Here is a 13,551-nt window from a genome sequence, read left to right on the forward strand (position 1 = left end):
CTCCTTCCGTGAAAATCACGTTTTTTTTTTTATTGTCATAGGATAAAATTCAATATCATCAGGGTTTATATATATATGGTCTTATGGGGACCTGGCCCCTATCTTAATTCTCTGATCTACCCTGGATTCCTTACGCTATAATCATTTTAAGTTTGTTTTCACATCCATGAAGTTTTTATCACTTTACCAACTTAGCACACTCTGCCTGGAATATTTCTACAGCATTCACCTCAATCCTACTAATCTCATCTTTGGGGTTTTAGCTTAATTTAGGACCATCTTCTAGATATATGCCGTCATTGTATCCTGTAATTTTCATTGTAGCATTTATCATAATTATAATCATTTACTTGACATTTATTTTCTTTGCTAGATGTAAACTTTATAAGAGTTTTTATCTGCTTCAGTGATTAATTCCCATCCCCAGCTCACTGCCTGAGATGCAGCAGGCATTGATACATTTATTGAACGGTTGAATGAATGAAAGAATGGGCATATAAGGAGAACAAAACTTGATAAAAACAAATCTTTTACAGTGAGAACAGATCTTTTTATTAATATATTGAGATAAACTACAGAGACTGAAAGACAAAAATTCATCATAAATCATTCAGCAGAACATTCATTAAAAATCAAATGCATTTTCTTTAACGGAGTTCTCACACAGAAAATTTTATTTGTCTGATATAACATTAAATATTTTACAAATCAGACACTTCATTTTTAAACCTAATTTATAATCTTGAATGCACTATAGACAAAGTAAGCCCTCCTTTACCAGTTTCACTTCATTTAACTTAGACAAGGCTTCCATTACAATTCCATATCACCTTGAAAATTACCTGCAAATTTCAAAATACAAACTAAACTTTACATGGAAACAAAGTATGTAGCAATCCAAAAACAAAAACAACAACAAAAAAAGGAGATAAGAAGCATTTCTTAAGACAAATAAATTACAGAACATCATTTATGTGTTTCCTCTCATTGGTATAGTCATCCAATTCAAAAGCAATTCATTTTGAAACTAATGATTGAAATACGCCAATGTCATGAATATCCTATTATTTTAACGGTGTACTTAAGTAGCAAAGTAGAGTATGAGATTGGAATGTACAGAACCTTGTGCTAAAGTGAATGAGACTTACATTCAGGCCAGGTGTCATCTGCTATGCAGTTACTAGACATCTTGGCAACCAGCCATCCCAATTTTTAGTAACTTACTAAATTAAGACATTTCAAGAAACACTTCTTACCCCTGTAGATTTCCAGATTGCTAGATATTGAAAGATACAATTATATTTGAATATGGGCCTTATTATAGGAATCTGCATTAAATCATAAAGAAGATCAACAGAAAAAATTCACACCAATGAAATGCAGTGGACTATTTTCGAAGTTAGAAATAAGAATATCCACTGCTAATGGAAGCCCTGCTCTGTGCAAACATAATGTGGTATATATTAAACAATCACACATTTGAGGTATTAGCTGGAAAAAAATATATATATATACACCTATACATAGACACATCCACAGGATATTCACAAATCTATTGGCCCCAACACCAGCAGATAATCAAATTAAATGAAAAGGAATCACATACCAACAGGAAAAAGTTACGCATAGGGAATTTACAAAAAATATGGTTACATAATCCTTAATATAAGGAGTATGTTTTGAATTAATATTTTGAGGAAAAATGTTTCCATTTATATGAAAGTATTTATTTAACAGTAATGAAACAAAAAAGAAAGCCTGAATTCTAGGACTGTGCCTGCCAGATTATTAAAGAAACGTGCAAGAATTCCTTGAAAAGCCTCATTCTATCCACTTTTTCTTTGTAATTGAAAATTAGAATTTAAAAACATGTTGGAAGTTATTGCCAGCCTACTCCTTTCTTTTCCACTGGCTTATAGAGAAGTTTATGGATTTTTAACTAGGCTGTAGTCCAATGTGAGCAACAGACAAGGTTTTCAGCTATTTAAGGGAAGATTAAAATTCAAATTTATTGTTCATTTTCATTAGTTTTTCTGTTTGGATGAGAAAAAAAATTATGAACTTCCTTTCGGTTTGCTTCACTCAGTATGAAGACGGATAGTAATATGGGTAGTATGGAACCCAAGCATCATGTGGGGAAGCTAAATAAATACACAGATTCTTCTATTTTAACCAGTTGGTCCTTTGATATAACACTTGCTTAACTGGAAAGATGGCTCAGTTGGTCCTCAGGCTAACATCAAGAAATATTTCACTGCCTTAACACAGGTGAGACATTTATTTTTTAATGCACTATATTGGAATACATTAAGTAACATTAGCATTTCACAGGTGTTGAATAGCTGTTATTTTTTTAAATTACGAATAAGAGGGAAAAAGGGAAACCAAAAGATTAATCATTTCAGTAACTATTTTACATACTAGTATAAATGAAGATTTAACAGGAAGAAAATTAAGCATAAAAGTGCAATTGCAGCGAAGGCCTGGCATTCCACGTTCCTGCTCCTGTGAACACCTGAGCTGCCCAGAACAGCAGAGCATTTGAATGCACTGGCATATATGTGCCCGGGGGAATTGGCTTCACCAAGTCTTTGCCAATCACAAATAAGCATGTAATGATTATGAAACAGTTATTTAAGCATTCAAATGTAATCTGTTCCCAAAATACATTATTTTCACTTATTAGATGGATTATAACTTGACATTTCTCATTGCTGAGAATTCAATTTTCTTATTGGATCAAAATAAATTCTGAAACTTACAAATCACCAAATGACTAGCACCAGTCTATTTGGGAACTAAAGAATCAAAAGAAAGAGAAAAGGTACTATTTCTTTTCCCCACAAACCCTCACAAGGACAATAATGTGTGTGTGTGTGTGTGTGTGTGTGTGTGTGTAAAAAGAGATAAAAATGTAAAGCATTAATAAATATAACTCTGTCAAACTGTTAAAATACCAGTTACAGAAACTAGTAAAACAAAACTCAAAAGATTGAGAATTTATAGGTGATGATTAAAATGATCCAGTGATATTGGCAAAACTCATGTAGTTAAAAATAAGATGGCAAAATATTGAGATTTTTATTTAAAAAGAATAGCAAACATGAACATCTTACATCTTAAGATATCTAAAGTCTTCTTATTTGGTAAATTTAACTCAAAATTCTAAGACACTTGTTGAGCCTTTACACCATGATATCGGTGATACTAAGGACTTACTCTTTACTTACATACTTTATATGTGGCTTACATGGTCAGGTACTCAGTCATTTTCCACAGTTGTTTGAAAATTTTATTTTATCACTCACATTTCCCCTAACATTTTATGAAATGTAACGGAATGCAGCAATGCAAATGAAATATAATACTGTGCAAAAGCCATGTATGACTTTATGATATACATTTTATGATATCACTTAACTTGGTAACTTTACCTATCCCCTTAAAGCTGGAATTAAGAAAAAAAGAATCTAGTCAACAAGAAGGTAAGTTCACATAATTATCAACCATAATAGTGTAAATTTCCCAATAAAACTGGAAAAATAGTTGAAATTTTTCATTTAAATTTTTATAAATTTTCTGATACATATGAACTTTCAAAATTAATTAGAATGCTATGACCTTATTTTTTAAAAAACTTATTCTACACGTTCAAGAAAATATTTAAAATTGTATTTTCTTTTAAAGGTCACATTTCTAAAAGCAAGCTGGTTAAGTTGTCCAGTTTTCCTAGTACAGTGTGTTGTTTAGTTTAACCTACTAATTCAATCAGGCATTTCTATTGATTCACCTGGAAAAGGGGATACAAGAGGACATTTTTAAGAGAAGATCATTTCAGCAGTTTTATTCAACAGATGTCATAAATTAACTACATTCAGAAAAAAAATCTTTAAACAAAAGAGCAAAGCCACTCTATCTAGCATTTTCTTGCTCACAAAAAAACTACCAAAGATATGTTCATGTTCCATTAACTGAGTATGAAGCAAAATCATTAAAATATTACAACTGTTACACACAGAAGACTAGAAATCAAAACTTTCGTATCCAATATACAGGCACCAAAAACTTCAATTTCCAGCTGTTTTTTTTCTTTCTAATTTTATCTGGATTTAGTTACAAGGAGCTTATTCCTATAGGATTACTTGAATTATTCAATGGTGAGTAGATTTTAGCTCAGAATTTTTTAAGGATGACTTGCTTTAAATTACTATGCTACCTGCTTACTATTACATGTGGCCAGCCAGATACTGTGATCTATTTATATGTTTAAAAGTTGGCAATAGGGTTAAAAGGCACAAAGCTTTATTTTAGTAATAATTTTTCTTATTACTTATTTGTAAAAGAACACATTTATTTTTGGATCCTGCTTAAATGATCACTAAGACATTGTAAATTTCCATGGGGGAAAAATTAGGTGGGTCCTCTTTATAAAGAATAAATTTTAGCCGCCTTCAAAGACATATACATGAACATTTGGAGGCCTTTTAATTACTGGAATTGCAAATGGCAGAACTGCACTTTACTGTCGAAGACCCTTTTAATTTAATATTTATAGCCATTTCCTCATATTTTCTTTATTAAAATCTATCAGTATAACATTTCATTTCTATGCATGTATATGTATAGCAATTCATAAAACTAAATAGTAAACTGATACTCTACACCAGTTCATTTATCTCAATATATATTTTGGAATATAACGGCAATATGAAAAATATCAATTCCCTCTAAGCTGATAATGCTATAAGATTTTACAGAAAGTTAAACGGTGTTTTTCTTTTTGAAAAAGTTTCTTTGTTTAAACTCCACATATTTGACACCTTAACAAAGAAAATGTAATTGTATCATATAACATTTATTCCATTAATTTAAACTGAAGTGTCTCATGGAGCTAAACACTAAAAGAATTTAAATAAAAAGGCAATAAACTTTATGTACACAAAATGAACATTCCGTAAATATTTACACGACAAGGGAAAAGATGGAGAATCACTAAAACTGGAAATTGCTACAGGTGTGACAATCCTCTCTCAAGACATTTGTAGTTAGGAATCATATAAGCTTTGAAATGAAAATCATTGCAGAAGCATAACTAAAATATTAATTTTAGTTTTCAGTTCTTACTATTTAAAGGAGCCAGTGGGTCATAAACAGTCCAAGAGCTTGGGAACCAACCACTCAGGTAAGTTTTTAATATCAAATCTTTGTCTTCATCTCTCGTGATGATACTAAACTTACAGAAAAAATAGAGTAAAAGGTATAAATAAAATTCCAGTTCATCCTCCTTTATAAAGACTGGTTAGCCGCTCTAATTCTTTGCAGTTGTCCATGCTCAAGGCATCTGCCTTCCTTCGGAGCCGATCGTCACGGTATACTTTTGCTGCATACTGCATATCTGTTTCTGTTAAACACAAAAATATTTTGCTAATTAAATAATTTACTTCACCTGGTTGCTTAAACTCAGATAATTCTTCACAGCAGCCCTTCAATATACTGCCATTAACTGACTTTCTTTTAAAAATGAAGAAACCCAAGTACTATTCCTAGTAGCCATTTTAGTGGAAAAAAAAAATAACCTTTTCTTTAATTGAAAACTTTATTTGAAGCCTAGCATGCAAAACAAACACAGAAAAGAAATAAGGATAGAATCTTGTCAATTCAAGTCAGAATCCTTTCCCTCTACTCCTGTCCCCCAGTGGTTTAAAAGTCTTGGCCTCTTATCCTAAAAATACCATATGTTATACAATAGTGCTAGTGATTGTTTTTGCTGTGGTCTTTTGTTAAGGTTTCAGATTAATTATCCCAAGACTAAGTATAAAAATTTCAAATCTTGTTCTGAGTTTATTTGAATTAAAATATATATATATATATATATATATATATATATAAAATAACATTACTGAAGGAACACAGAGAATGCTTGTTATACAATTATAATATTGGTATTTGGCAAATAAGTACTTCCGAGGCTTCCTTCAGTATGTGGATAGCACAATTACTGTAAATATACAGAATACAAATCAAAATTCGGGAAAGTATCTCTTGTTTTTTCCTGTTACTCTCAGCTTATTTTACTGTTCATTAATACTTCTAAAGGGCAGGAGCACTTAGAGACGATCTAACAAAAAAAGGAAAAAAGAAATCAGTTACTTTCTGGAAAACAGTGGCCAAAGCGGAAGACATCTGGTTTATATGCATCAGCCGGGACCGCATTCAAAATATACTCACAGGTAAGAGTGTATTCCATTTGTAAAGCTCTCCAGAAATGATCTTTATTCAATCAGTTGGGCTAGGATTAACAACTTAATCAATATTACTCTACACCTTCTATTTACAAATACTACACTTGTAAAATCTATTTACAGATGACTCTTCCCTAAAGAAGTACTTAAGAGTTGTAGAGGGGAAGGGCATGCCTCTAATCCTCACTTGGGTGAGAGGCAAAGTCATAAAATGTAACCAAAATGTTTGTACCCTCATAATATCCTGAAATAAAAATAAATAATTAAAAAAAAAAAGAGTTAGATGAACCAAAGCTCACACTGCTAACCAATGGCAGAGTCCAGGCTTGGCACGGTGGCTTGCTCCTGTAATCCCAGCAATTTGTGGGGCCAAGGTGGTAGGATCGCTTGAGGCCAGGAGTTCGAGACCAATGGCAGAGTCTAGATTTCAATCCAAATCTCTAATGCCTAGCCTAAAATACTTTCTACTACTTCAGATTATTGCTTGCATTTTATAAAACACTCACTTTACCAATGCAGACATTAGAGAGTATTATTAATAGAAGTGACTCCACAACAGAAAAACCCTGGCAAAAAAAATATCAACTGGCCAACAATTTTTTGATAGCATTAATTTATAAAACAAGATATAAAACAAAGATTGTTTCAATCAATGAATGAAACAGTCAATGAATTGTTATATTGAGCTCCTTCCACTATAGATGTAATAAATTTGCTGAATTTTATTCTGAAATATTGCTAACTATACTAAAGTTAAAAGGGTAGTACAATGAACACCCTAAAACTCTTTACCTTGGTTGACCTATTCTTCACATTTTGTCAAATTTGCTTTAGCTCTCTCTCTCTCTACAATAAAGGCTGTTGTTACTGTTGTGTTACTTTGCAGAACCATGTGAAAATAAGTAGTAGCCATCGTGACCTTTCATTTCTAATTACTTCAGCATGTTTCTCTTAAGAACAAGGGCATTCTCTTACACAACTGCAATATAATTATCAGATTCAGAAATTTAACAATGATTTAATACCATTATCTGATGTATAGTTCATATTTGAATTTCACCGACTGTTCTAGTCATGTCTGTTATAGGTGTTCCCCACCCCGCAAATCCAGGACCCAGTCCAGGATCATACGTTGCTTCTAGTCGTCATGACTCTTAAGTCTCCTTTAGTCTTTTGTCTTTTGTGTCACTGATATTTCTGAATACAAGCAAGGTGTTTTATAGATGAATGACTTATTAAAAACAGATTTAGTTAGAACTACTGATAGCAACTTTAAAAGACACATATAAATGTGTGCAATACAGTTGCAGACAACTTGGTACAGTGGCTAGAACGTGGGCTGAGACATCCGTGAAACCTATTAATACTGATCTCGCTGGATTGTTGAAAGACTGAACTAGATTATGCCAAGCAAAAACATTTGGTTCATAGTAGGATGCAACAATAAATAATAGTAATTATAATAAATAATAATATTGAACACTTGCTAGACACTATGCTAAGGGCTTAACATATTAACTGCTATGGTCCATATTTTAATAGTAAGATTAACTGAAATTTAGAGAGGTTAAGTAACTTGGTATAGGAAATATATTGTAAAGTCAGGGTCTTGGGAGGCAGTCACAGAGCCTACACTGTAACCTTGATATGATACTATGTTCCATAAATATATCTTTTCCTTTCTTCTTATTTACATAGCCAACTCCCAATTATTTAAGTTAATAGAAAGTAAGTATGCATAATCCAGAAATTACCCATCTTTGGCTGAGGACTAGAATTTGTATTTGTATTTGTGTATCTAATGTGTATCTAATGTGTATTAGATACACATTAGATGTATCTAATGTGCTAGTCATTCATTCTAAACAAAATAAACATGTCTTCCACATATTCATTCATATGTATTCATTAATCATAACTCAATTGTTCATATAGCCATTAAATATTTATTAGTTGCCTATGATATGCCAAGGAATATCCAAGGTGCTAGAGATTAAAAAAATTAAATTAAGTTAAACTAAATAAATAAAATTTGGTGTTTACTACCCTTGATCCCTTGGGCTAATGCAGTTTTTCAACCTCTGCACTGTTGCCATTTTGGGCTGGATTATTCTTCGCAGTGCAGGTGTGAAGAATTAGTCTACAGTGCCTGTCCTGTGCACTGCAGGACGCTTAGAAGCCTGCCTGGCCTTGGCTCATTAGATGCCAGTAGTAATCCCTCCCTCTCCCACCCCCACCCCATGATGACACACAAAAATGTCTCCAGACATTACCAATGTCTCGGGGGGAGTAGGGGTGGCGACTCACTCCCATTTGAAAACCTGAAAACCGCTAGTCTAATGTAACCTTCTCCACACGGAGAGCAGACTGATTTCATAGACTAAGAGAGTCAGAAGTCAAAGTCACATCTCCTCTAGCTACCATTATATAGATGAGGAAAACCAAGGCCAGAGAGGTTAAGAAGTCTCTCAGAAGTATATAAAAGTTACATTTTATCAGATTTTCCCTGGCAAGTGCGAGATGATAATTGCTAACATTTTCTGAGCATTTTCTGTGTGTAAAGCACTTTATTGCCCGATTTATTTTTTACAAGCCCATACAGTTGGTTATTATTGAGAGGACTTTAGAGCACAGGGCTTCGATTCTGGAGACAAACTGTCTGGTTTGAATCACAGACTACCTCTATAACCTTAGTTAGCCATCTTTCTTTGTCTCGGTTTCCTCATGTGTAAAATGGGTATAATAATCTCATAGGGCTATTGTGGAGATTAAATGAGTTTATATATATATATATGTATATAAATGATAGCTATTATCTCCTCCTCCTACTCATCACCATCACTCATTTTACACATGAAGAAATAAACTCATAGAGGTTACAGTATTTGGCCTAAATCACTCAGCTGAAAATTTCAGAGCTAGAATTCAACTTTAGTCTGTTTAATCGAAGTGAATCTTCCTAACACTACACTACATGGCCTACATTATTATTTATAACAACAATCATAAAAACAAGAACCACAACAATACTCAGTTCACATGCATCATCTACAGCAGGTCATATGGTCAATCTTTTTATAATGTGATTACTTCTTAAATTAAGAAAACTAAGAAAATTAAGTGTTCCCAAAGGCTTCTTTATGTATAAATAAAGAAAAATGAAACATCATGCCAACAAAACTCATCGTACATTAAGTGATAAATGTTAAATCTAAGTTAATGAAGAGTTTCAAACTTAACTCTTTGAAACAGGATGCATCTTAAAACTGATGACATAGTTTATTTGCCAGGATTTTTTTTCTTTCTTAGTGGTATATAAAATAATGATGCATCTTACAATGGCCATCTTAAATACAGTGAAATTTGGTATTATTCACTTATTCAACTATTTATTGATAACAACAATATACAAGTACCATTTATTAAGTCCTTACTATGCACCAACTACTGTGTTAGGCCAGATGTATACTTAAAACATATTATCTCATTTAAGTATTGAGCTCCAATTATGTGCCAGGAAATTCCAGAATATTCCCTGGGTGGGAAAATCTAGAGGAATCAATTCCAAAGACTGTGAATAAGTTTTAAAATGTTAAATATCTGGCATGCAAAAAAAAAAAAAGAACGTTAAATATCTGAGAAACTTACTTTGTTGTCTTTCTTTCCAGCAATTATTTCGAACATTAGTCACATAATCTTCTTCCACACTCTTTTCTACCTTCTGTAATAACATTCCTTTGTATTCATTTTTAAAGTCCTTGTTGACATAATAAATAACACCCAAATTTTCTGTCTGCATTTTAATGGTTTGCCCTGATCCACTGTAAAAGAGATACATGATCATTATTTTTTTAAATTAAAATTGGACACTCTAACATGCAACTATAAACCAAGCTAACAAAAACCATTAAAAATCATTAAAAAGTTACTGTTGATAATACAGGTTGAGCATTCTCAATCCAAATATCTGAAATCCAAAATGCTCCAAAATCTCAAACTTTTTGAGTGCAGACATGATACCACAAGTAGAAAATTCCACAGTTGACTTCAAGTGATGGGTCAGTCAAAGCGCAGTGCAGTGTACAGTAACCTTTTAATCAAAATGCGGCCTGGTAGGTGAAGACTGAAAGCCTGCCTTGGTTTGTTGCTGCTGTTGTTTAATGGCTGATGCAGGAATTCTGGTGATGCTACTGTGCTGCTTAGTTACCCTGAACACACTATTTTTTCACTGTAGTAATAGTATGTCATATTTTCTACTATTAAGTACTTAGGTGTGAATAAGTGTAAGAAAAATGGTTGCTCATCAGTGGCATATAAATTCAGAGTCAGGAATGATAGTGATGTCAAACAACCACAGATTTTCCAAATGGGAGGCTGAGATAGTGACACGTTTGCTTTCTGATGGTTTGATGTATACAAACTTTGTTTCATGTACAAAATTACTCGAAATATTGTATAAAATTACCTTTAGGTTAAGTGTATAAGGTATGTATGAAACAAACAAATTTTGTGTTTAGACTTGGGTATCATCACCAAGATATTTCACATCATATATGTAAATATTCCAAAATCTAAAAAAAATCTGAAATCCAAACCACTTCTGATACCAAACATTTTGGATAAGTGATACACAACCTGTATTTATTTACATTATCTTAAATTGACTAAAACTATGATTTCATGTCATAAAAAAGTAACCATACTTTTAATATAGTATGTTCTTATAAAGTTCTCTCAATTTTTCATTAATAAAAGTCTTACTTGGAAGAAATAAGTAATTCTTATTTTTAGACCAATCTTTTTTAATACTGTAAAATCACTGCGAGTACGATTTTACAAAGTTTCCTTCATGTTCATTGTATTACACCAAAGTTGTCTAGAATGGATGCTGTATTACATTTCCTTTATGTCCTGAACTCTTATATAAAGTATATGGTAGAAGAATACTTCATTAAAAAATTAATATTTGCCTTCATTTAACCAGTATTTTACAAAAGTCATTTCCCCCTTAATGACACAAATCTACGTAAGATCAATCACTGCTTCTTGTCTTTAAAGTATTTTCTGTCTTTAATGTCAGCACATTACCAACAACATTAAATTGCTATCAAGTTTCAATACAGCACTTCTGTCCTTATCCACAATGGACAGAAATGTAAACTAACAATGTAATACAAATTTATCATGTAAAGTAACCATTTTAAAAATTAGATAGAAATTTTTAAATCTGGTACACTTGTAGTAATAGGGTTGGCACTTAAAAGTTGCAAAGAGCACAAGCCTTTTAAAGGAAGCTAGATAAGAAACAGCAAGAATTCATTTTTGTAAAACTTCACTTAGCTACTTACGATCTGGGATATAAGGAATAAGGAGGATTAGAGACCATCAATTGGCTTAATAATGACACGAGGATCAATACAATAATGGGCATCAGCTGGATAAACACAGAAAAACCTCCCTATAAAAAATCATCAAAGAATAACAGATTGTAATATAACTGCAGTTGTCAGTAATCCAACAGTTGTCACACATTTTTAGAGGCAGAAAGGACATTTGAGATCGTCTAGTTCAGTGCTTTCAAGTCAGCCTAATCATACCAACTTCCTAAGGTGATTCTTAAAAATATAACTTGCCAGGCACATCACAGGAGATTCTGATTTCAAAAACACTGACACAACCTGATCTCACTTTACAGGTGAGGAAGTCCTCCTCTTCTCACTCTCTCTCTCTCTCACACACATGGAGACTCTACCAATAGGTTGCAGGTTGAAAAACTATTTTTACCTTGGATGTGGGGGTAGAAGATGGGAGCTGATGAGTGGCAGAGCTGGGGCCCAGGCCTTTTAATTTCTAGTCTAGTGCTCTTTCCATTTACCTTTCCACTTCATGTAATTTAATTGCTACAGGCAATTAGGTATAACTGCATTAGAACAAGGCAAGTTACCTCCAATTTAAGTTTTTTAGTATTAACTAATTCTAAATTCTTTGGGACCAACAATAGCAAGTTACCTTCAAAACATGCACAGTGCAGGGTGAATCACAGAAAAACAAATCTGAAGGGGTTACACTGCCCAACCGTCTCCACCCTGACCTCTACTCCTGTTCCCACATTATTCCTAAGGGATTTTCTAGTCTCTATTGAACACTTTTGGTAAGAGAAAACTCATTATTTCCTAAAATAACTTGTCCTATTTTTAGACAACTTTAATTACTTTTCCTGAGCTGAAATTTGCCATTTTTGATTTCTAATCGTATCACAAACATACATCTCCTCTTTCTTCTTCTCTCTCATGTCCACTGTGTCGATGTTGATGTTGATGGCTATAACCAGCTCGTCCATTTGAAAATGAATGTACAGTACCTAGAAAATTAAAAGCAACGTTAAATTAGGGCGAGCAGTGATGATCAGAAAAATTATATTTTCCTTTACATTTTTCTTTAACTTTTCAAAAGTTACTAAAATAGTGCATGTTTATTTTGAGAAGTGTATGCTTATTGCCCTCTCCTCTTGTGAGTGAATGGTGGACAGAAACAAGAATGATTCTTCCCAGACTCCGCCTCCTTTAAAATAAGGCAAAAGTTCCTGCTTTATGAAAACTTGAGTAAGAGTTTCTCTACATATAGACTTTTGTCGTGGTTGGTTGTTTTTACAAACCTTGGATCATTACTCTGAAACTCTGCTTTCTGCATTTATCAATGAATCACAAACTTCTCTAGAAATTAATAGATAGCACTCTAATTCATTTTGTAAAAACCAGTTATACAATATGCCATGGGATAGGTGGACCACAACTTATTCAAACATTCTCTTGCTGGTGGGCATTCAAGTTGTTTCCACATAAGGTGACCAATCAGAAATGTCTACCACTGACAAAGTAAACTACATTACAACTAGCAAAATAACTGCAGATCAACTATTGGAAGAAAATTCACTATTGCCCGAAAGAGTTCTGATTGTTCCTAGTGTATTTTCAGCCAAAATTACTAGTTTTAATAATTTTTCTGTAAGAGGTAATTATGTATTCTAATATGTTAAACACAGTTTATATTTTCAGTCATTAATTTATATTTATATATCCTCTTCAAGGATGTTTTGCAAAATGTCCTATCAATGACTACAACCTTTCTCAATAATATTCAGAGAGGACTACCAGGCCGGAATTATTTGCTACATTCATAAAAATTCTGCTAATTTTGAATGGCATGTTTAATTCAGCACCTGAAGTAAATGCTGTAAATAAGACTGGAGCTATAGTTTTAAATACCTTAGAGGAGCTACGCTCAAAGAAAATTAATTTCCACACAAAAA

The 13,551-nt window shown here is 32.7% G+C and overlaps 1 protein-coding gene across 1 annotated transcript in view; it reads right to left on the reverse strand.

The window, feature by feature from the left end:
* Window positions 1–4,101: 4,101 nt before the first annotated feature.
* Window positions 4,102–13,551, reverse strand: part of DNAJB14 (DnaJ (Hsp40) homolog, subfamily B, member 14) — a 109,014-nt gene continuing 99,564 nt past the window's right edge. Inside the window, exons 4-8 of the mRNA XM_012641078.1 lie at window positions 13,462–13,473; window positions 12,509–12,603; window positions 11,591–11,700; window positions 9,891–10,063; window positions 4,102–5,401 (exon numbers count right to left, since the gene is read on the reverse strand). Of these exons, the coding sequence (XP_012496532.1) occupies window positions 5,277–5,401; window positions 9,891–10,063; window positions 11,591–11,700; window positions 12,509–12,603; window positions 13,462–13,473 (515 nt within the window). The 3' untranslated portion in view covers window positions 4,102–5,276. The remainder of the gene's footprint in view (window positions 5,402–9,890; window positions 10,064–11,590; window positions 11,701–12,508; window positions 12,604–13,461; window positions 13,474–13,551) is intronic.

The sequence above is a fragment of the Propithecus coquereli genome, unplaced genomic scaffold (genome assembly GCF_000956105.1).
Source record: "Propithecus coquereli isolate 6110/MARCELLA unplaced genomic scaffold, Pcoq_1.0 Scaffold161, whole genome shotgun sequence".
Taxonomy (NCBI): Eukaryota; Metazoa; Chordata; class Mammalia; order Primates; family Indriidae; genus Propithecus; species Propithecus coquereli.